Source organism: Mastigoproctus giganteus, chromosome 13, assembly GCF_048544385.1.
Source record: "Mastigoproctus giganteus isolate SK-2022 chromosome 13, ASM4854438v1, whole genome shotgun sequence".
NCBI lineage: Eukaryota > Metazoa > Arthropoda > Arachnida > Uropygi > Thelyphonidae > Mastigoproctus > Mastigoproctus giganteus.
This window is the reverse complement of record NC_143587.1, coordinates 137,076,625-137,100,193: the sequence shown is the minus strand read 5'-3', so window position 1 is coordinate 137,100,193 and position 23,569 is coordinate 137,076,625. Positions and strand designations below refer to the sequence as shown.

Below are 23,569 nucleotides of genomic sequence, written 5' to 3'. Positions count from 1 at the left end.
CGTGGAGCACGAGGAAGACTTCCAGGTCTTCCAAGAGACATTTTCCTGGCCTCAAAATTCCCCAGATATCAATCCCATTGAGCATCTGTGGTTTGTGTTGGAACAGCAACTCTGATCTGCGGTGTCTCAACCACAGACCTTACAGGAGTTAGAGAATCTGCTGGGCTGAGTGTTGGTACCAGATACAAGACACATTTAGAAATCTTATAGCACCCATGCCTTGCCAGGTACGGGCTGTTTAGGCTGCATATGGAGGACCAACATATTAGGTAAGTGTGTCATATTTTGGCTCATCGGTGTAAGCTTGCTTTCTTGCACCATATGTCTCCATTACTACTACATGTTTAAGGCACATTAAGTGAGAGAACATTTCAAAGAATCGTTTTTTTTTAATTTTCTGCTGCCACTTTCCCAGTTAGATCTAATATCTCTCAGTGCTGAATTTGCAGAAAAATATAAGCTGTACACATTTTAGAATGAACACTAATCAAAACCCTCAACCCAAAATGCTTGTCTTATTCTATGTTTTTAATATGAAAGTTAAGAGTCCTGTGTGGGTCTATCGTATTAAACACGTACATGAACCCAACCTGCATTTTGTAACTGGGGGAGGGGGATGAATGAAATTACATATTAAGAAAATTTGTATTAAAATTTCTGTACATCACGTATTCATTGGTGGCAAGATCTAATTTCTGTACATCACATATTCATTGGTGGCAAGATCTAATTTCTGTACATCACATATTCATTGGTGGCAGGATTTACAGGCAACTTTTCAAGTGCCGTCTAATCTCTTTTGGACAATCTTGTATGCATGACAATATTAAATTTCGCAGTGATTTTGAATTTACTGCAATGAAGGTAATCCTAAATTATTGTGTTTTTATCTGCAATTTTTGGGAACGCTTTTGATGTTCTTTCAGTTTTGCACTGAATGATTATTTTTTAGTGTCAATTTAACTTCTAATTCTGAAGCACTCAGTACAAATTTAATACAAATTTAGTACAAAATTAAATAACATATTTCTTTTGATTATATGATATAATATAACATCACAATTCAGGAATAAAAAAATAAAAATAAAAAAAAAAAATAAGTCTACAATCTCATTTTAAATGTCTTTTCATGTATTGTAATGCGATATTAGGAGCGGGTAGTAAAATATAATTTTAAATTTAAAAAAATTTGGACACATTTAGTAAATAATGTTCATTATCAGCCATTTTGAATCCACTACAGGATGAAGGCCTCTCCAGCAACTTTCCAGTTCCTTCTGTTTTGTGCAGTGGTCATCCACTTACTACCCACAAACTCATGTATTTCATCTGTCCATCTCCGTCGTTGTCTTCCAGGTTTTCTTCTAGCTCCTCTTGGGTACCATTCTGTTATTTTCTCAATCCATCTGTCATCATGTCTTCGAGCTATGTGTGCCCTGCCCAAGACCATTTTGGTTCTTTAGTTTTGATAAGAATGTCCTTTACTTGAGTTTGCTGCCTAATCGGCGCCTCCGTGGCCAGGTGGGAAGGAGCAGCAGTGCGTAACACACGCTTCTTGATTAGACCGGGGTTCGATCCCGTCACCACCAAACACAGAGGATGCGGAAAGGTCAGGGAATGACCACCGCATATCCCCGGAGCAATATAGCCTTAGTTGCTAATGCTCCTAAAAACCAAATAAAAAAAAAAAAAAAAGCTGCCTAATCCATGTGTTTCTCTTCTTATCTAACAGTGATTTCCAATATAATTCGTTCCATTTTTCGCTGTGCAGTTCAACTTCTCTTCCATTGTTTTGGTGAGTGACCAAGTTTCACTTCCAAAAGTCATGGTGGAGAGTATACATTGGTTCATTATTTTATGTTTCAGACAAATTGGGATATTGCTCCTCAGTATGTGACTATATTTCCTGAATGCTATCCATCCAAAATTTATTGTTCTCTTGACTTCCAGCCATTTATCATTATTACAGCTAATGACTTATCCCAGATAAGTATATGACTCCACCTTTTCAATTACTGCTCCTTCAATCATTATATCCCTTTCTGTGGCATACTTTTTTTGTTTTAGCCATATTCCTTTTGTAGTCCAAAATCTTTATTAACTCTGCATAACTGATTAAGATTTTCCTCTAATTCTTTGGGATCGTGGCTTATGGCCAATGTCATCTGCAAATCGTAAATGGTTTAGGTACTCTCCATTCACATTGACTCCTTTCTGCAACCAGTCTAATATTCTGAAAGCTTCCTCAAGAGCAGCAGTAAACAACTTCGGAGATATTGTGTCTCCTTGTCGAACTCCTTTCTCAATTTTAAATTTCCTACTGCCTTTGTCTAGTCTAATAAAGGAGGTAGCACTCATATATTTTTTTCAAAATCATAATGTGTGGGGTATCGATGCTTTGTCTTTCCAGTGCCCGAAACGTTACCTTATGCTGTATGGAGTCAAATGCCTTTTCATAATCCACAAATGCCAGGCATAATGGTGTTTTATATTCATTTGCTTTCTCCATAACTGTAACATTACATTAAGAATCCTGTCCTAAAGCCAGCTTGCTCTTTCAGTTGATTCTCATCAAGTATTCTTTCTAATCTGTTAGTAATAACCCTTGTGAACAACTTATAGATGTGGGATAACAAACAAATTGGTCTATAATTTCCAATTTCTGATTTATCTCCTTTCTTATGCAGCAAAACGTTTAATTGCATTATTCCACTCCTTAGGCATCACATCTTTTCTAATGCATTTTGTGAAGAGTCTGGCCAGTTTTTGTGTCATGTTTCTTCCTCCCAATTTTAACAACTCTACAGTAACTTCATCTTCCCCTGGGGCTTTGTTATTCTTCATTTTCTTCAATGCATGTTGTACCTCATCAGGTAGGATATCAGGTATATTGTATGTGTTACTAATTTGCGATCCATCTTCCCCACTACCGGCATCATTCCGTTGCTCCTTGTATAACTCTTTATGTAGTAGTCTTCTGCTATTTATAAGTACACCATTGCTAGTCTTCAGTTTCAATATCATTTGTCTTTCTGTATTACTCCTCATTTAAATCCTTTGTTTTCCCTTAATGCTTGTTCTACTTTTCTTGTGTTAAATTTTCTTATGTCCTCTCTGAGTCTCTTTCTAATGGCTTTGCATAACTCAGTATACCCAATTTTCTCCTTGTCAGTGTTTTTCTTGCTCTTCATTTGTCATCTTTGGTTCATTATGACAAGTGTTTCTTGATTAATTTTTTCTTCTTTGGATTTCTTTTTACCTATAGGTTTCTTGGGCTTTATCACTTTCAGAAAGTTGTAATATTCCTTGTCGATATCTTGGTCTTGAGCAGTCTGCAGAAACTCAAACTTGTTCTTAAGTTCCAGTATATAGTTTTTTTCTCCTCTCTGTTATCTCAAAGACCATATTATTTACTCGAGTCAGTTTTTTCCTTTCCTACGTCTATATCAAGTGTGCATCTTACCATTCTGTGATCACTTCCAACATTTACCTTGTTCAGGACAGTAACATCATTCCCGATATATCTTCTGTTAGTGAGGATGAAGTCGATTTCATGAATTGTTAATCCATTTGGGCTTTTCCATGTCCACCCTTTTCTTGAAAAAAAGTGTTCATTACTGACATTCCACAAGTCTTTCACCTCCTTATTTCTTTCACCAATTCCAAATTTTCCTAGAAGTTCCCCTTTCTGCACTGTTTTGTTCTTTTCCAACCTTAGCATTGAAGTCTGCCATAATGATAGTGTAGTGAATTTTCTGTTCATCTAGAAGACTCAATTTCTGTGTACGTTTCTTCAACCTCTTCATCATCATGGCTCGATGTTGGTGCATAAATCATTATAACCTTTAGCTTATACCTCTTAAAAATCCTGAATAGCAGTCTTGACACCCTTGGTGATGTACTTTTGAATTCCAAAATGTTATTTTTTATATCTTTATGGACCAGAAACCCAACTCCACCTTCACTCCTTTCACTGTTTCCATTGGTGTACAGCAGATTTCCACTTGATAAACTTATAAGTGATTCATTTCTTCTTGTTTCAGCCAAACCGATGATATTCCAATTCACATTTTCTAATTCCTTTTCCAGCTCTAGTATCCTGTCTTCACCGATGAGCGATCTTACGTTGTAACAAGCCAAGTTCAGTTTCCGTGCATGGCAGCCTGGTCGTACCCAGAGATTCTTAGCACCCTCTGCTTCTACTCTGATACTCTCGCTGCCGTAGGTGGGGGGGGGGGGGGGGGGTGAAAGCTGCTGGGGACTGATGGCCATTTGTTTCGTCTTACTGTCATGTGCCAGTGGGTTACTTTATGAATTAATATATTAATTTTTGGTATAATGGTATTAAATTATTTACATTGAAAAACTGAAATTGCACCTAACCTGCAAACCATAATTTCTGAAAACCGACCTGACGTAGGACTCTATTGCCTTTGCAAAATTTGGTAGCAATTCTGTCAGCTGTCATCACCATGTAAAGTAGCATCCTAAAAATCAAGAAATTCATTTGGGGGAAACAGGGTTCTTTTGAATTTTGATTCAGCTGCTACAGTGACTAATGGCAAAATGTACAGCTTTTAAATACAAATTAGGTTTTTGAATGGCATTCCCTCTAAGCATGGAATTAATAAATCAAGAACTGTAAAACTTACATGGCCATATATTTCAATTATAAAAATGAAGTATACAGTAAAAAAAAAAAAAAAATTACTACCAACTTCTTCACAATATCTGTATACCAGAAATTTTATTCTTCATTGGTAGATGTATACATATCAGAAACTTTTCCTCACAGCACTAAAAATGCCTTATGACAATCCTCTCTCACGAGCTATTTTTCCCCCCCTTCTCCTCATTAATGTTATGAAAAGTTATTTTAACGAGATGAACTGGAACTGGATCTTCTGCCATGTCTTCTTCGAACTGGAGAACGTGATTTTGATCTGGTCCGGGACCGTCTTCGCGGAGAACGGTATCTTATTGGTGATCTACAATCAAAAAGAAAAGTTATCATAATTATTATAAACCATCTTAATGCACTCAGTTCTTTTTTTCAATAGAAAAATATTATTCAATAGTTAATCTAACTAGAACATCAATTCAGCAGATGTAAAATATTGCAGTTATAATTAAGTGATATTACAATTATAATCCAGCAATTTCTTTGATCTCTGGGGCTGCTACTTGGCAAACCTCTGCTATACAATATTGTATAATGCAACACACTACCATGAGTCATGGGATACCCCTATGATTGTAAGAAATTGTTTGACCACAAAATTACACAAATATTTTGGTTTTATAAAGGTGACAAATTGTTAAGCTCAGAATTCATTTCAAATTTGTATGATGGGCATACACAGAAACACTCAGAAACATTTCCCACACATGCCATGTGGGGGAATGTTTCTGCATGTTTCCATGAGCTTCAGGTCTCACAAATTTAAAACATACATACTTGCAAACACTTCCCAGCGCACTGGGACCCTGAAGAGTTGATTTAATGCCCCAAGATGAGTATGAAATCATCCTTCATGGAAAAGTAATTACGTATGCATACCTGCCAACTTTTAGAAATCTAAAATCAGAAGACTACACAGCATCAGCTAATCAAAATATTTATGTTCCATGATTGTGCCAAAGTTGACTATAATGCATCATGCTATCTTTTGTGAATTACTCCAACTAATTCTAAGTAACCTATTATTACATAAAACATTTTTAACAGAGTATCTATAAAGCATTCTCTTAAAAAAACTATATGTATGTATTTAACTATATGCAACAACTTTTTTAAACAATAAATCACCAGTTAACGTAACAACAATGGTGCACAAATGCTAGTCATTAATGCTACGTTAAAAAAAAACAACTGAAATTAAGATATTAAAAGATAAACATTTATTAAAAATCAAAGAAGTAAACACATATATCATAACTTATGACATAAAGAGTCCAGAAAACAAAAGGATAAAAAAACTATTTTTGTATTCTTCATGATACTTTTATATTTAGTTTATCTAGAGATTCTTTGAGATCTTACAGACAACTATTTAGAGCACAATTTCATTGGCATATAATAATGACTAAATTTTTACATCTCCCACATAAATTGTACCAGCAAGTTAACATGCTTTTATTAAATGGTCGATGAAAATTATAAAAGAAAGTGGTGATAACACAGTCCTGCCCAATTCCAAGTATAACCTTAAACCATTCACCCGTGTTTCTTTCAGTCTTCAATTCAGATTTTCCACTTTCATACAAATTTGAAGACTAATTTATAATTGCAAAAAATATGGTATGAAAGATTATCCTTGATACCATATTTTTTAAAACATTTCCATATACTTCTGTCATATGCTTTTACAAGATCAACAAATCCTAAATATCAGTTCTTGTTATGCTCCCATGACTTTTCTATAATTTGTTAGTTTGAATATTAATACTGGCATCCACCAGGTGGCCTAAAACTTCACTGTTCTTCTCAAAGATTACATTCAACAGTACTTCTCTCTTTTATAAGATACATAGTAAAATTCCCCTGTAAATTTCACATTCAGCTTTATTTCGAGTTTAACATATTTGGTAGCAATATAAAGAGGTATAGCCCAAGGGCTTCATTTTATCAAGTTAACAATAATAATTATTTAGGAACTTCTTTGATGATGACTCACCTCTCGATAGACTTCTTTTTAAATTCCATATAGTAAATTTTTAAATTGAAAGAAAGAAGACTAAAAATACAACCCCCTCCCCCCATTAAAATGCTACCTCCCAGAAGTGCAATTCATTAAGTGTGTCAACCTTAAAATTGCTAATACTGGCCATAAAACACGAACTTCACAGGTTAGTATGTATTTCTATCTTCAACTATTTTTTAAGATTCCTTCCTATAATGATATAGTTAAATTGTGCACCCTTCACTTAAACTTGCAGTTATCTTTATGCAGAAATACTGTGCTTATAATTATGACCGCATAGCTTGCACAAAAAATTCTCACATCCTTTCCATTGTTAGGTTACATTTATCTACAGATTTTTCTAAAATATTTCTGTAGATGTAATTGCCATTCCTTACTTTGCTGATTAAATCTCAACCCAGTAGTATTCCTTCTTTTGATTCCTGCTGATTAAATCTCAAACCAGTAGTATTCCTTCTTTGTCACTAGTTTCTATCACTACATCTAATATATTAAGCTCTTCTAGTTCATAATTTTTCTGAGCCTTCAGGTGAATCAGAGATAAAAATTTCATCACTCAACTTTCCACCTTACATTTTGCCCACATAACACTACAGGATAATATACTTCTCTGCTAATTAAACTTTCTTCCAAATCAATTCTTGAAATTAATGCTGCACCTTCCATGAACTGATTTTGCTTCAAGAGTAAATTAATTTTTACTTAACACTTTATTCTGATTTCTGGCACTATCTTTAATTTGCTCGGTACAAGATAACAGCCACTTCCAATCTCAAATCCCGTATATAAGGGAGGAGCTAAGGCAGAAATGAGACCAGTGAGTCCCCATTTCTAATTTTAAATGGAGAAGTTAAACACAATATGGGATTCTGGTTTGCATAATAAAAAAAATATGTAACAAAGCCACCGATAGGGTAGGACAGGTTAAAGTCAATTAAGAGAAAGCACTAGCAAATAGCTAGGAATGGGATCAGGAATTCTCATATATATATATATATATATATAAATAAAAAATAGTGAATCAAATAAGCACCTTAACTGGTTGTAGTAGAAAGTCCATAATAAGTTGGCAGAAATGGCAGATGAGTTTAACAGATAATTACACTACCCAACATGATTTTTACCTCCAGCAAATCAATGGTTGTTTCTGGTCAAGTTTTATGTATAGAATTTAAAATCAATCATAAAAATTTCCTATCATGTTTCAGTTTTAAGATATAGATAGATAACTGGATTCTGTACAAAGATATCATTACTGTTTGAAATACAATTTTTAAACTTAATTAACTTTTAGTTGGCTTTGTTTATTGGGCTAAAAGTTAAGCAAGTACATCATTACTGTTCTTGCAATATAGTATATTTTGATTTTGATGCACTTTTTCAGACAAGTCAGTATTTTTATTAATTTTATTACACCAATTCAACTATTCAATATATAGTGAACAGTTGAATGTAGCATAGTTTACCATACATATATATATAGTGTGTGGTAAACTACACTACAAGAATTCACCTTCTGTTCAAATTTACCAATTGCTTTTACTGTTTTTAGGTTAATGCATTGTTAAAATTGAGAAGACAAAGCACAGAACTTGCGTCAATCACCCAGACAATTTCTGCTATGTTTGTGGACACTTAACTGCAAAAACTCAGAGGAAGAAAATATACAATGTCAAAAAAGTTGCTTATTCATTGTACTTAAGCTACAAGATCAGTGACCAAGAAAAAAACTAGACTCCACATATCTGTTGTATTACTTGTACAATGAACTTAAGGCTGTGATTATATGGTGAGCTGAGAGCATTACCTTTTGCCGTCCCTATGGTGCGCAAGTCCAAGAATCATTTCAACGACTGCTATTTCTGCAAGACAAAAATAAAAGGTATTTCCAAAAAGAGCAGCACTGCATCAAATATCCAAATACCCCATCAGCAATTAGGCCAGTGCCACATGGTAAAGAACTGCCAGTACCTGTGCCACCAAAATCTTGGGTTATTGGAAGTAGTGATGAAGGTACAGAAGAAATCTTTTTACCAGATGTTGTAGAACCATGTACTTCACATGATTTGACTATGAGCCAGAAAAAGAAAAGGCCCCAACACTACATTGAACAAGAAGAATTAAGCAACTTGATCAGAGACTTGGGCTTACCCAAAGAGAAGGCTGAATTACTCGGATCCAGACCACAACAGTGGAACTTACTCGCCAAAGATACAAACATTACAGTATACCGTAATGTTGTGTTTATTATTTGATTTTTAGGAGTATTAGCAACTAAGGCCATATTGCTCCGGGGATATACGGTGGTCATTCCCTGACCTTTCTGCATCTTTCATATTTGGTGGTGAAGGGCTCAAACCCCAGTCTAATCAAGAAGCATGTGCTATGCACTGCGGCTCCTTCCCACCTGGCTACGGAGGCGCCACAATATACTGTAAGCGAAATGAAGAGTTTCAAGATATTTTGCAATGGAAAACAACATGTGTGTCTGCAAAGACGTCGTTGGTCTTATGCACGAACTGAACATTGATCACAATACCTCTGAATGGCGTTTGTTCATTGATGCGTCAAAGCTAAGTTTGAAAGCAGTATTGCTTCACAATGGAAATACTTTACCTTCAATTCCTCTTGTTTATGCTGTTGGCCTGAAAGAAACTTATGATAGTTTGTCCCAGATTCTTGCTGCTATACATTACAATGATTATGGCTGGAATATTTGTGATCTCAAAGTGATTGGACTGCTTGTTGGGTTGCAAGGTGGTTTCACTAAATACTGTTGTTTCTTGTGTTTGTGGGATAGTCGTGCAACAGCCGAACACTACATCATACAACACTGGGACAAGAGAAATGAATATATTCTCGGCAAAAGAAATGTAAAGTATGTTCCATTGGCTGATCCACAAAAGATTTTTCTTCATCTTTACACATCAAGCTTGGACTGATTAAGAATTTCACTAAGGCACTGTATAAAGAAAGCAGAGGATTCGCATATTTACTGAAAATGTTTCCAAATTTATCTCATGCAAAGCTGAAGGAAGGAATTTTCATGGGTTCTCAAATAAGAAAGCTCCTAAAAGATGAAGAATTTCAAAAAGTCTGAATGATGTTGAACTGGCTGCATGGAAATTTTTCAAGGCTGTGGTACACGGTAGGGCTTATAATACCAGGATACCAGTCATTTTTTCCCGTATTGATACTAAAAATACCGGTTTTTTGGTACTAATTTAAAAAAAAAAATAATTGTTTATAATTTAATCACAAAGGTTATAAAATCACCTTTATGTGATTATGACATTGTTATCTCTACTAGCAAATGTTTGATACATCATCGACAGGACACCATGCAACATTGAAACCTGTACACAATTCTCGGACAACTTAATGTCTGACCATATCGTAACTCTCAAGTCCCATTCCTCCACTACTGACTTTAGATTAATTCCACCAAGTGTATAAGTTATTTTGGGGTTGCTGTTCCCCAGGTGTAAGACCTTGCACTTTTCTAAATTAAAGCATAGCTGCCACTTTTCTGATCATCCCGGACATCTATCTAGGTCACTCTGAAGAAGCTCTGCTTGGCGGCGATCATTGACTACTCTACTGATCTTTACATCATCTCAAAGTTTAGACCTCACGCCCTCCATCCCTTCATAGATGTAATTTAAGATAATCAAAAACAACAGTGGTCCCAATACTGATCCTTGGGGAACCCCACTGCTTACATTAACCCAATCTGAGGGATAGCCATTTATCACAACCCTCTGCCTGGTGCCCTCAAGCCATCGTGCTATCCATCTAAGGATTTTCCCTATGATTCCAGCTTGCTCCAACTTATAAAGTAACCACTCATGTGGGACTGAATCAAATGCTTTACTGAAATCCAAATAAACAATGTCAAAATTATTCCCTAACTCCAGCTCACAAGTGACTTGTCAAAATGGCTAACCAGATTTGTTAAACATGATTTTCCCTTTACAGAACCATTCTGTGTATCCTACAGAATTCCATTTCCATCTTAATGATCCCAAATTCCACCCTTGATCATTGCCTCTATGATTTTCCCTACTACTGAAGTTAGACTGGCCAGTCGGTAATTTCCCATTACACTCCTAGAACCACCTTTATGTTCCAATTTAAACCAATCCAACGGAATCTCTCCTGTCCAGTGATTCTCTCATAACTAGCCTTAATGGTTCAATGCACTCACTTGCCGCCTCCTTTAAGATTATAGGGTATATGCCATCAACCACAGGAGCCTTACTTGCCTGTAGGCGCAAACGTTTTCTCATTAAATAATCATTTGAAATTTCAACATCATTAATTACATTTTTTCAACTTCACTTCCATAATATCTCAGTGACACAAAGGGTTTTTTTTTTTTTTTAAGTAAATATCGATGCAAAGTAACTGTTGAGTTCATCTGCAACTTCAGCTATTGTATCTAATACTATCCCACGTCCATTACATAAGGGTCCAATCAGACTTGTCCTTCTGTTCTTTGCATTTATATATGTGAAGAATTCCTTAACTGTGCTCTTTGGTCTCTCCCAGATTCAGTAAAGATACTACAGTGAAAATTATACTTCACTTAATAAAATGTCTTTCTCCTTCAGAAAATGATGAACATAATTCAACCATGGAAGACCAGCATGGAACAGAACATCAGTATTCTGCAAATTCTTTCCAAAATAAGAAATTGCTAGACTCCAATGAGATTTTAAAAGATGAACTTGAGTCATAAATTAATGAAATACTTTTAACTATTTTTGCTAAAAAAAAAAGTTCAAAAATCGTCTTCAATTATCTAAGTACAAGAGTACCAGAATAGAATCTGAAAGGGCATTTTCTGCATCTAATCAAATACTGTATGTACCAAAATTAGATCCATTTTAAACAATCATATTATTGATTGCTTATGTTTCTTAAGAGTTCACTTTATTCGGACAGGTAGTGTGGATGCTTAAACATAACTAAACTTTGCAGTAACAATATGTATTTTTTTGTTTTTAGAATAACTATATTTCAATGATTTTTTTCAGAATATTTATTATTGCAATAAAAGTTTATTTAAAACATGAATAATTCAAGTAATTACAGTACTTGTTTTTTCCTTACTTTATTGCAGCTAACTGTCATAAAAATTTATTGAGAAAAACATTTGTTTTTGGAATACTGGTATCCCGGTTTCATATATTAAAAATACTGAAATACCGGTATTAAGATTTTGACCGGTATTGTAAGCCCTAGTACATTGATTCCCCGAAAAAAAAAAAAAAAAAAAAAAGAAGAGAACTATGAGCAACTGGTGACAAACTTGCTGAAATGTTAAAACATGGGGTGTTAAATGTCATTGAAAATGCATTTCTTTCATTCCCATCTGGATTTCTTTCCCGAAAACACCAGATGTCAGTGATGGAACAAGGAGAGCACTTCCACCAGGACGTATCTGCAATGGAAAAACGATACCAAGGTCACTGGGACTCTGCCATGATGGGGGATTACTTTTGGTTCCTTAAACGGGAAAGCAATCTGGAGTATAAAAGGAAATCATTGAGTGGGAAACAGATCTAAGTAACATATTATGTGTAATAATTACAACCATGTATGCTGATATTGTATAAAAACAAGGAATTTAAAAAATGCGTATATCTTTTGACGTCGACACGGCAGAAGTAAAAGATTGATATTCTCATAATCAGGACATTAATTTTGTTCAGAATAACTAACTTTCGTTCCAGAGGTATGATGAAAAAAAAAATTTGTTGGGTAGTGTTATTAATGATATTTACAGTCAAAAGAAGCTTGAATTTTTGGAGAATGTTACTCAGATTTGTTGTAAAATAAGTGACATAATGATCGCTAATAACTGTTATCAATGCTTCTTAGGTTAGAGAAGTGAAAGGTTCTAGGAATTCGGGGTATACATTCAGTTATAATTAAAAAGGCTGCAAGTGAATGTAGCAAACTGCTGAGAATGTTAATGAGAGCATCTTTAGACTCTGGGATGATCCCCTTAGACTGGAGAAGTGCTAAGTGCTAATGTCTTCCCAGTTCGCAAAGGTGGTGCTAAAGAGGAGTGGGTAACTACAGGCCAGCAAGATTGAATTCCATGGCAGGAAGATCACGGAGTCTGGCTTCAGAACCATCTCAACAAGAATAGTATTTTGAATAAATCCCAACATGGGTTTGTTCATTAAGGGGAGAGCATGCTTCACCAATCTAATAAATTACTATGATATAATCATTAAACAGTGGGATGCAGGTAACAATTTTTACATTAGATATCTAGACTTCAGTAAGGCTTTTGATACCATCCCTCATAGAAAGTGACTATATAAACTGGAAGAAGTTGAAGTTACTGGTAGGATCTTATAGTGTATTGCAAGCTGGTTAAAAGAGAGGAAACAGAGGATGGTCAACTGTCAGACCATACCAGTGTAACAAATGGGTGACTCAGAATTTGATTGTTGTTATGTTATTTGGTTTTTAGGAGTATTAGCAACTAAGGCCATATTGCTCCAGGGATATGCGGTAGGTCATTCTCTGACCTTTCCATATCCTCCGTATTTGGTGGTCACATTTTGTTTGTTTGTTGTTGTTGTTGTTGTTTGTTATTTGGTTTTTAGGAGCATTAGCAACTAAGGCCATATTGCTCTGGGATATGCGGTGGTCATTCCCTGACCTTTCTGCATCCTCCGTATTTGGTGGTCACGGGCTTGAACCTCGGTCTAATCAAGAAGCGTGTGCTACGCACTGCTGCTCCTGCCCACCTGGTTATGGAGGCACCAGAATTTGGTTGTGGGCCCCTATTTCTGATTATTGTAGATCAGGGGTCGGCAACCCTTTTGAGTGAAAAGCTATTTTTTGATCTAATTAAAAATAAATAGAGAATTCGAAGAGCCGCACTTCAGCTCAAGCTAGGAGAGTTTTTTAAGAAATGGAATAGAGTGGGAAGGTGTTTTATTAAAAATATATATTTTTTGAAATATTTATCAATAATATTTCTAATTAATGTGACTTTTAATTAGAAATATTAATGAGAGCAAGTCTCTCAACATCAGGGAAGTATACTATAATTTTCATCTTTAAGCATGCTGAGAGACTTGCATTGTTCAGACGGTTTCTTGTTTTATTTTTAATATAGTTCATGTTCGAAAATATTTGCCTGCAGAAATTCGTCGAACCAAAATCAGAGAGAAGTCCAAATGCAAATATTTTCAAATTTATATAAGTGTCTGGTAAGCTACACTACACATCGAACACAATGTGGTCTTGCTTTTTCAACTCATCTATCGGCATCCATTTATATAGAATTGCAAGGGCAGCCTTTTGCTTCTCCAAATCCTCAATTTCAGTTTTAAGGCATTTTAGTATTGCACTCCACATGTCCTTGATTTTTAAGTCCTCTAACTCCATTTCAAGCTTTGCTTCATGTAGGCTAAAAGTTAAAGAGCCGCATGCAGTTTACTGACCCCTGTTGTAGATGATATTGGCAAGGGTATCCGTCAAAGTTTGCAGATTATTTGAAGGTGAGAAGGGTGTTCAACAATTCATCCTAGTCACACAAATCTTCAAAAATACTTGAACTGGTTGCATTGATGGCCTAAAAAATGACAAATAAAGTTTAATAAATGTAAAGTTATGCATTTAGAAATCCTAGAATCATGTTAAGCAAGGGACAGAGACAAAAAAGACTTAGGTGTTACTATTCAACCTAACATAACATTTTCTATGCAATGTTAACAGGCAGAAAGGAAAGCATACAGTATCTTTTGTATGGCTTATAGGACCTTTTCCAGTAGAAATAAGGGTGTCATTATCCCTGTATACCAGATGATGGGTACACTGAACTTGGAATATTGTATTCAAGTCTGGAAACTGCACCTTAAAAAAAAAAAAAAACTTCTGGGGGGGGGGGGGCTTAAAAGAAAGGCAACCAGATTAGTAATGAGTGCAATCTAATGTAGATATGAAGAACAGCTTAAGAAGTGTGGGCTACAAAGTTCAACAACTAGACATCTGACTGAGGTTTATAATGTGCTGAAGGGTTGAGTAAACTGAATGAGGAAGGTCTGTTTCCCCTTGCAAGTGAGATAAAAACCAGGGAACACATACACAATATCAGCGAATAAGAGAAGATTGGATCTCATAAAGTTCACCTATGGGTAACAGGTTGTATACTGGAATAAGTTGCCTTGAATGTGGCACAGGCAGTGAATCTGAATAAATTAAAGTAATTAGATAGTTACCTTGTCAGAACAGGAACAGTATGAATATTCTATTTTATTATTTTTTTTTTGGCTAATGCAGAAAAAGTCCATTTCCTTACATCATTTGGTCATACTAAAATTAATTTATAATTATTGTTTAATCCCATCTGTATTTATCCACTTTGTTTCTGTGGTACCTGCTACTCTGATAAAACATCGACCTGTTTCTTTGGTTAATTCCAGTTTGTTGCCATTTAAGCTTCTAAAGCTGTTGGTACTTATTTTGTTGGTTGTTCCAGTAGTATATGTAGCAATGTGTCCTGGTTTCCCCAACAAGAATGGGGAACTTATTGTTGTAGGTCTATATTACTTTGCCTTACCATGGTGATAAGGTTTCAGTCAACAATATGTCCAATTTTGTCAGCTTATTCCCATAATGGCAGCCCATACTTGCACATGCAGGAGTCATAGTGAATTATATATAGCCATATAATATTACTCCATAAGAAGTTAAGGAGTGGAGAATAAGTATGGACAATAGATTCCACAACAAGCCTATGTGACTAATGCTATTTGAGCTTGGTTTGGACATGACACTGCCTGGAATTTTTTGGGGTCACCATTAATGGTTATCATCATGAACACCTTTTCATTATTAAGTAGTTAAAAAAAGAGACAAATCATGCACTTCCCTCCTCATATTCATTTGATCTTTGAATTTCTTCAAACTGTCAGCATCAACTACTTGCAGAGGCAACTAATTCCAGAAATCAACAATTTGCTGGCTAAAAGAAAACTTTCTACAATCTAGTCTAAATTTCTTCCCATGTAATTTGAATTTACAGCCTGGAAGTTCTGGAATTGTTATAATAGTGAAAATTTCATCTTCACTCATTTTACTAACATCTCTCAGAACCTTCATCATCATCATCAGCCATTTTCAATTCACTGCAGGATGAAGGCCTCTCCAGCAACTTTCCAGTTCCTTCTGTTTTGAGCACTGGCCATCCATTTACTACCCAAAAACTCATGAATTTCATCTATCCATCTCCGCCTTTGTCTTCCAGGTTTTCTTCTAGCTCCTCTTGGATAACATTCTGTTATTTTCTTAGTCCATCTGTCATCATGTCTTCGAACTATGTGTCCTGCCCAAGACCATTTTAGTTCTTTAGTTTTGATAAGAATGTCCTTTACTTGAGTTTGCTGCCTAATCCATGTGTTTCTCTTCTTATCTAACAGTCTGATTCCCAATATAATTCGTTCCATTCTTCGCTGTGTAGTTCTCAGCTTCTCTTCCATTCTTTTGGTGAGTGCCCAAGTTTCACTTCCATAAGTCATTGTGGGGAGCATACATTGATTCGTTATTTTACATTTCAGACAAACTGGGATATTGCTCTTCAGTATGTGACTATATTTCCTGAATGCTATCCATCCAAAATTTATTCTTCTCTTGACTTCCAGCCATTTATCATTATTACAGCTAATGATTTGTCCCAGATAAGTATATGACTCACCTTTTCAATTACTGCTCCTTCAATCATTATTTCCCTTTCTGTGGCATACTTGTTCATCATTACTTTTGTTTTAGCCAAATTCATCTTTAGTCCAAAATCCTTACTAACTGTGCATAACTGATTAAGATTTTCCTCTAATTCTTTGGGATCATGGCTTATGACCACAATGTCATCTGCAAATCGTAAATGGTTTAGGTGCTCTCCGTTCACATTGACTCCTTTCTGCAACCAGTCTAATCTTCTGAAAGCTTCCTCAAGGGCAGCAGTAAACAGCTTTGGAGATAGTGTCTCCTTGTCGAACTCCTTTCTCGATTTTAAATTTCCTACTGTCTTTGTCTAGTCTAATAAAGGAGGTAGCACTCATATATTTTTTTCAAAATCATAATGTGTGGGGTATCGATGCTTTGTCTTTCCAGTGCCCGAAACGTTACCTTATGCTGTATGGAGTCAAATGCCTTTTCATAATCCACAAATGCCAGGCATAATGGTGTTTTATATTCATTTGCTTTCTCCATTAGCCGTGATATTACGTGAAGGTGATCCATAATTGAGAATCCTATCCTAAAGCCAGCTTGCTCTTTCGGATGATTCTCATCAAGTATTCTTTCTAATCTGTTAGTAATGACCCTTGTGAACAACTTGTAGATGTGGGATAACAAGCTAATTGGTCTATAATTTCCAATTTCTGATTTATCTCCTTTCTTATGCAGCAAAACTATGATTGCATTATTCCACTGCTTAGGCGTCACACCTTTTCTAATGCACTTTGTGAAGAGCCTTGCCAGTTTTTGTGTTATGTCTCTTCCTCCCAATTTTAAAAACTCTACAGTAACTTCATCTTCCCCCGGGGCTTTCTGATTCTTCATTTTCTTCAATGCATGTTCTACCTCATCAGGAAGAATATCGGGTATATTGTATGTGTTACTAATTTGCAATCCATCTTCGCCACTGCTGGCATCATTCCCTCGCTCCTTGTATAGTTCTCTAGCAGTCTTCTGCTATTTGAATTATGCCTTCTCTGCTGTTTATAAGTACACCATCGCTATTCTTCAGGTTTTTTTTTTTTTTTTAATGTGAACCCAAAACACGAGAGGTATTAGAACCTATAGTACTTAGTACCGTGCTTGGGTTGGAGGTTGAGAAGACGAAAGAAGATATAATTATTGACATTGGACTCGAACTTCTGTAGATTGTAATTTTCAGGAAATACGTATGAAGGAAGGTTGTTCCAGAAAACGGCAGTTGAATGAATAAATGAGGAAGATGAAAAGTTGGTTCTGTGGGTTTGAAGTTGGACAGTAAATGGATGTTGGCTGGTGGCGACACATATTCGGACTGTTTTGAAAGAGAGAGCGGGAATTATAGAAGCCAATTCAGAAAAACAGTGCCCATGGAAATATCAGTAGAAGAGGCATGCAGCAGAAACAGTACGACTATGGGAAAGCGAGTGGAGAGACTCTGTTAGAGATGAATCATTAATTAACCTAACTGCCCTCTTCTGAATGGAATCAAGAAGCCTGAGAGAGAGGTTTTGGGGGCGCCACCCCAATGTGGGAACAATATTCCATGGCAGGGCGGATTTGCAATTTATACAGAGTGAGCAGCTGTTTGGAAGAAAAGTAACGCCGAGAGCGAAAGAGAAAACCAAGTTTTTTAGATGCAGAGGAAGCCAAGAGAGAGATTAGAAGTCAGGGTAATCCCCAAAAGAGATATATCATTTTGCCTAGAAATCGGAGTGTCACTAAAGATAAACATAGGAGAAGAAGAATCCTTTTTGCGAGATATAAGACAAGACTGAGTTTTAGAAGGGTTGGAATCAACTAAGTTGTCTTTGCCCCACTGGAGAATTACCTGAAGATCGGCATTTAAGGAATTGGTAGCAGATATTCGAGAAGTTGAAGCTGATTGAGCAGGGCAAGGTTTCTCAAATTAGAAAGTGGAATGCAATGTGCTATTATCAGCAAAACTATGGATGGGATTTCCATTCAATGGAAGAAGGTCATTAATATAGAAGAGGAAAAGAGTGGGGGAAAGAACTGGACCTTGGGGACACCAGCATTAATGGAGAAGTTAGAAGACAGAGAGCCATCTACCATCACCCTCAGTGAGGCGATCAGAGAGAAAACTGGATAACTGATTACTAAAAACAGTTGGCAAACCATAAGATGGAAGCTTGTTTAGAAGACCTTTATGCCAAACACGATCAAAAGACTTTGAGATGTCAAGAGCAACTAGTTGTGTTTCACCAAACCTTTCCATTGAATTAGTCCATAAATGGTAACATAAAAGCCAGAATATCACCAGTGGATCGACACCGACGGAATCCATACTGGCGATCGTTGATCAGACGGAAGGTTTCTAGGTAGTTTAAGAGTTGGCGGTTAATTGATTTCTCCATTACTTTAGAAAGAGTAGAAGTAATCGCAATAGGACGATAATTGGATGGGAGGGATTTGTCACCCTTTTTAGGAACTGGCTGGATATAAGCAAATTTCCAAGCAGAAGGAAAAACACCTTTGGAATAAGAAAGTGAAAAAAGGCGGCAAAGAATAGGAGTAAGTTCAGGTTTTGGGAACAAGTGGAGAAATACCATCAGGACCTGGAGCTTTCTTAGCATCAAGATTCATCAAAATCCTTCTGATATCCTTTTGAAGGAAGACCACAGGAGGCATTGAATGGAGCGTGTTGGGAATGGTGGGAGGTGTTTTACCAAGATCATTAATACATGAGCTGGAAGAAAAATGGGATGCTAGCAGGTCAGCTTTATCCTTGGCTGAAGTGACAACAGAACCATCTGGTTTGGACAGAGGTGGGAGCAGAGATGGGAAAAGATGCGGCCAATAGCTTTGGCAAGAGACCCGAATGCGCGGCTACCATTAGGGCAAGAAGCACATTTTCTACTCTTAGCCTGTTCAAACTCTAGTTTGGACTGATTAATAACTGCTTTACAATTGTTGCGAGCTTCGGTGTAAGCAGATAATGAAACTGAAGAATTAGAAACAAGCCAATTACGATATGCAACATTCTTCTCTTGAACAGCCTTAGCACATTTATTGGAAAACCAAGGTTTAGATAAAGGACGAGATTTTAAAGTGGAGTGTGGGATAAAGGATTCCATTCCTGCAAGAATAATTTCACTGACACGATCTGAGCAAACGTTGACATCAGAAGTTTTGAAACAGTAATCCGACCAAGGAAAAAAAGAAAAGAAGTCTCGCAGGTCATCCCATTTTGCATTCTTGTAATGCCAAACAACACGAGGTTGGGAATAGCCATGAGATAAAGGTTCCATTGGAGAAGAGACAATCACCAAGTTGGGATCTGAAGTGCCTAAAGGACCTCTCACTTCGACCGTGTACATAGAAAGGTTGTTTGAGAGAAAAAGATCAAGCATGTTGGCTGTATGGTTAGGACTGTCCGGTATTCTTATAGGTAAATGAACAATCTGTTCTAGATCATTAGTAATTGCAAAAGCCTCAGCATCTCGACCAGTTGGGTCAGTGTGACTAGAAAACGGAAGCCAGCTGGAGTTGTGAACATTAAAATCAGCAAGGAAAGTTACCTCACTGTTAGGAAAGTTGGACTGCAGAAAGTCAAGTTGCAAAGAAAGGAAAGTCAAAGAGCTCCAAGTGGTTAGTGGAGTTGGGAGAACGATAGAGACAACAGATGAATTTGGCACCATGAGGTAGAGAGAGTTTAAGCCAGAGAAGGTCGAAAAGAGGAGATTCAAAATTACCAAGTCTTTGACAGGTAAATATCAGAATGGACATATGTACAAGTACCACCCTTGAGGTGAAAGGAATCATACAGCGAATAATTTGGGCAACTGAGATGAGCAGTAGTTGAATCAACCGATAACTGAGATTCTGTCAGAAGAAGTACATGGGGTTTGGCAGACTGCAAGTGGAAATGGACATCGTTGAGATTAGAATTGAGACCACGTATATTTGTGAAATGAATTAGGAAGTGCTTGATAAACATATAAGTGATTCATTTCTTCTTCTTGTTTCAGCCAAACCGATGATATTCCAATTCACATTTTCTAATTCCTTTTCCAGTTCTAATATCCTGTCTTCACCGATGAGTGATCTTACATTGTAACAGGCCAAGTTCAGTTTCCATGCTTGGCAGCCTGGTGGTACCGAGATTCTTAGCGCCCTCTGCTTCCACTCTGATCCTCTCGCTGCCGTAAGAGGGGGGAGTGAAAACTGCTGGGGAATGAGGGCCATTTGTTTTGTCATGCTGTCATATGCTGGAGGGTTTGGCCTTTTCCTCTTCACGCTGACCAGGCGTCTGGAAGAGAAGCCTATTCAGCGTGAAGAGGAAAAGACCTCAGAACCTTATAAATCTCAATCAGGACACATCTAAGGTAGTTTCCAAGCTCTATAACCCATATAATCAAAGTCATTTGCCAATCTCACCATGTGAGTTGCCTGTCTTTGAACACTTTCAAGAAGCTCAAAGCCTCTTTTTAGATGAAGTCTCCATAATGATGAGAGCTTTGTTGATCAATTCGGCCGTGGAGAGATTGTGCAAGGCTCAAGAAGTAGAAGTTTTTCTCAGCCTGGTCTGCTTGTTAACAGGAGGGACTGCTTTTACAGGAATGGGATACACTTAAATAGAAAGTGTGCAAGAATATTTGCTGATGCTATTGAGGCAGTGTTAGGCTAGTAGGAAAACTAGCTTGGGGGGGGGGAGGATACACGGACTAATAGATTAACAGTAAACGCTGGCAGAGGTGGAAGTGATTCTTGCATTGCTTCTATTGGAATAAGCAGCAGCCTAGAAAACAAAATGCAGGAGATTTCAGAGACTGCTGGGAGTCATTGCGGTACAAGGAAACACATGGGTTGTGTTAGGGTAGCTAAGAGTATACTTGCATGTACACCAATGCTAGGAGTTTGGTAAATAAATTTGATGAATTTGAAGTGTTGGTCAAAACATCAAAGGCAGATATTGTTGGAATATCAGAGATGTGGTGTCACACAGATATAAGAAATGCAGAACTGGAATTTGGGGAGTACGATGTGTACAGGAAGGATGGACAGGATAGGAAGGGAGGAGGGGTTATGCTATTAGTTAAGAAACACAAAATCCAAGGAAGTACAGCCAGTTGACATCCCTGGACAGTGCAGTGTCGAGTCAGTTTGGTGTGACATAAGCACTGGGAAATCAAAATTGAGAGTACGAGTGTGTTATACAACTCTGATGATTATAATAAAAAAACTGTATAGGTAAATAGAGTGGGCCAGTAAATCAGAGAGTCTTATAATGGGGGATTTTAATTTCCCAGATATTGACTGAAATTTGTGGGTTGGTCACTCACACACTAGCAAGGCTTTTGTGAATTAATTGGATGATTGTTTTCCACATCAGCATGTTCGGGAGGCAACTAGAGGGATGATCATCAGTAGTGATTCTTCATGCATTAAGAATCTGCAGATAAAGGAACCAGTAGGTGGCAGTGATCACAGTGTGCTGAAGTGGGATTTACTCAAAGAGGTAACTACCATCAGGGGTAAAGGGAAGGGAAGGGTATTTGCTTTCGTAAAGGCGACTAAGGAGGTTTGAGACAGCATTTAAATTCTATACAGTGGGACCAACTGATGATGTTACCAACAGCAAATTCAAAATGAGAAGCATTCAAAGAATTAATCTTGGAATCTACTAGGCTTTACATACCTCTAGCGCCTCCGTAGCCAGGTGGGCAGGAGCAGTAGTGCGTAGCACACACTTCTTAATTAGACCGGGGTTCGAGCCTGTGATCACCAAATACGGAGGATGCGAAAAGGTCAGGGAATGACCACCGCATATCCCCGGAGCAATATGGCCTTAGTTGCTAATGCTCCTAAAAACCAAATAACAAACAAACTTTACATACCAACTAAGAAATATTGTTCAAGATTTACACTAAACGGATGTCAGATGAACTAATGAGACATGTGGCAGAGAAGAAAAATGCATGGGATACATATAAATTAATGGGTGACATGGAAGCCTATGATAGATATAAGCTGGTGTGTAACCAAGTCACAAAGGTGGTTAGGCAGGCAAAGGATGCAAAGAAAAACAGCAAAGAGTTCTTTATGTATGTTAACTTTTGAAGGAATGGGATGAATCAGATTGGTCCGTTGGATATCGATGGTTCAACTGTTGATGATGATCCTGCTCACGTGGCTAACAAACTAAATGAGTATTTTGCATCTACATTCACAGGAATTATTCAGGGAGGGAAATGCCAGAGGTGAACTAAACTCTGGCAGTAAGCTAGATGATTTTGTAATAACTGAGAGGAAAGTGGAGGAGAAATTGTTGAAGATAAACATAAGAAAGGCATCTGGGGTGGATGGAATCTATCCAGTTATATTAAAGGAAGCAGCAAAGGAAATAAGCAAATCCTTAGCCATAATCATAACAGCTACCCTGGACTCAGGGGAGGTACCCATGGACTGGAGAAGTGCAAATGTGACCCCAATTCATAAAGGATGACACAAGTAATTACAGACCTGTTAGTTTAACTTCTCTTCCAGGGAAATTAATGGAGACACTGCAGGATCATTTGGACAAGATTTCATTTATAGCTCGGACACAGCATGGAGAAGGGGAAGTCTTGTCTGCCCAATTAATTGGATAATATGATGTGGTCATAAAGCAACTGGATGCAGGGAATAACTTTGATATCATATATATTTCAAAAGCCTTTCTTAGAAAGGCTTTTGATACTTTTGCACATTTAAGACTGCTGCACAAATTTGAGCAGTGCGGCATTGGAGGCAAATTGCTGCTACGGATAAATAGATGGTTGAGTGGGAGAAGACAGAGAGTGGTAATCAATGGACACTGCTCTTTGTGGACTATTGGGTTCAGTGTTGGGCCCATTGTTGTTTTCTGTATTTATAAATGATGGTATATCAGGCTTGTTAATGATACTAATGAAAGTACGCTGCTGCAAAAGGATCTAGAAAAAAACAGTTTTTACAGATTAAAACATCCATGAATAAAAATATAAAATAAATTGGCTGTAAAATGGATATTGACTCTTTTAAAAAAATATTTATAAATTAAAAGCATGAGCAAATCAAAGCTGACAACTTTTGACTTTCAAAAAAATGGGACTTTAGGTATTTGCAGGCGGGGTTTT

General features: G+C 36.8%; 1 protein-coding gene across 1 annotated transcript in view; it reads right to left on the bottom strand.

Annotated features, from left to right (window-relative positions):
- Positions 1-4,728: 4,728 nt before the first annotated feature.
- RnpS1 (RNA-binding protein S1) overlaps positions 4,729-23,569 on the bottom strand; it is a 119,264-nt gene continuing 100,423 nt past the window's right edge. Inside the window, exon 7 of the mRNA XM_090387005.1 lies at positions 4,729-4,988. Within this exon, the coding sequence (XP_090243131.1) occupies positions 4,877-4,988 (112 nt within the window). The 3' untranslated portion in view covers positions 4,729-4,876. The remainder of the gene's footprint in view (positions 4,989-23,569) is intronic.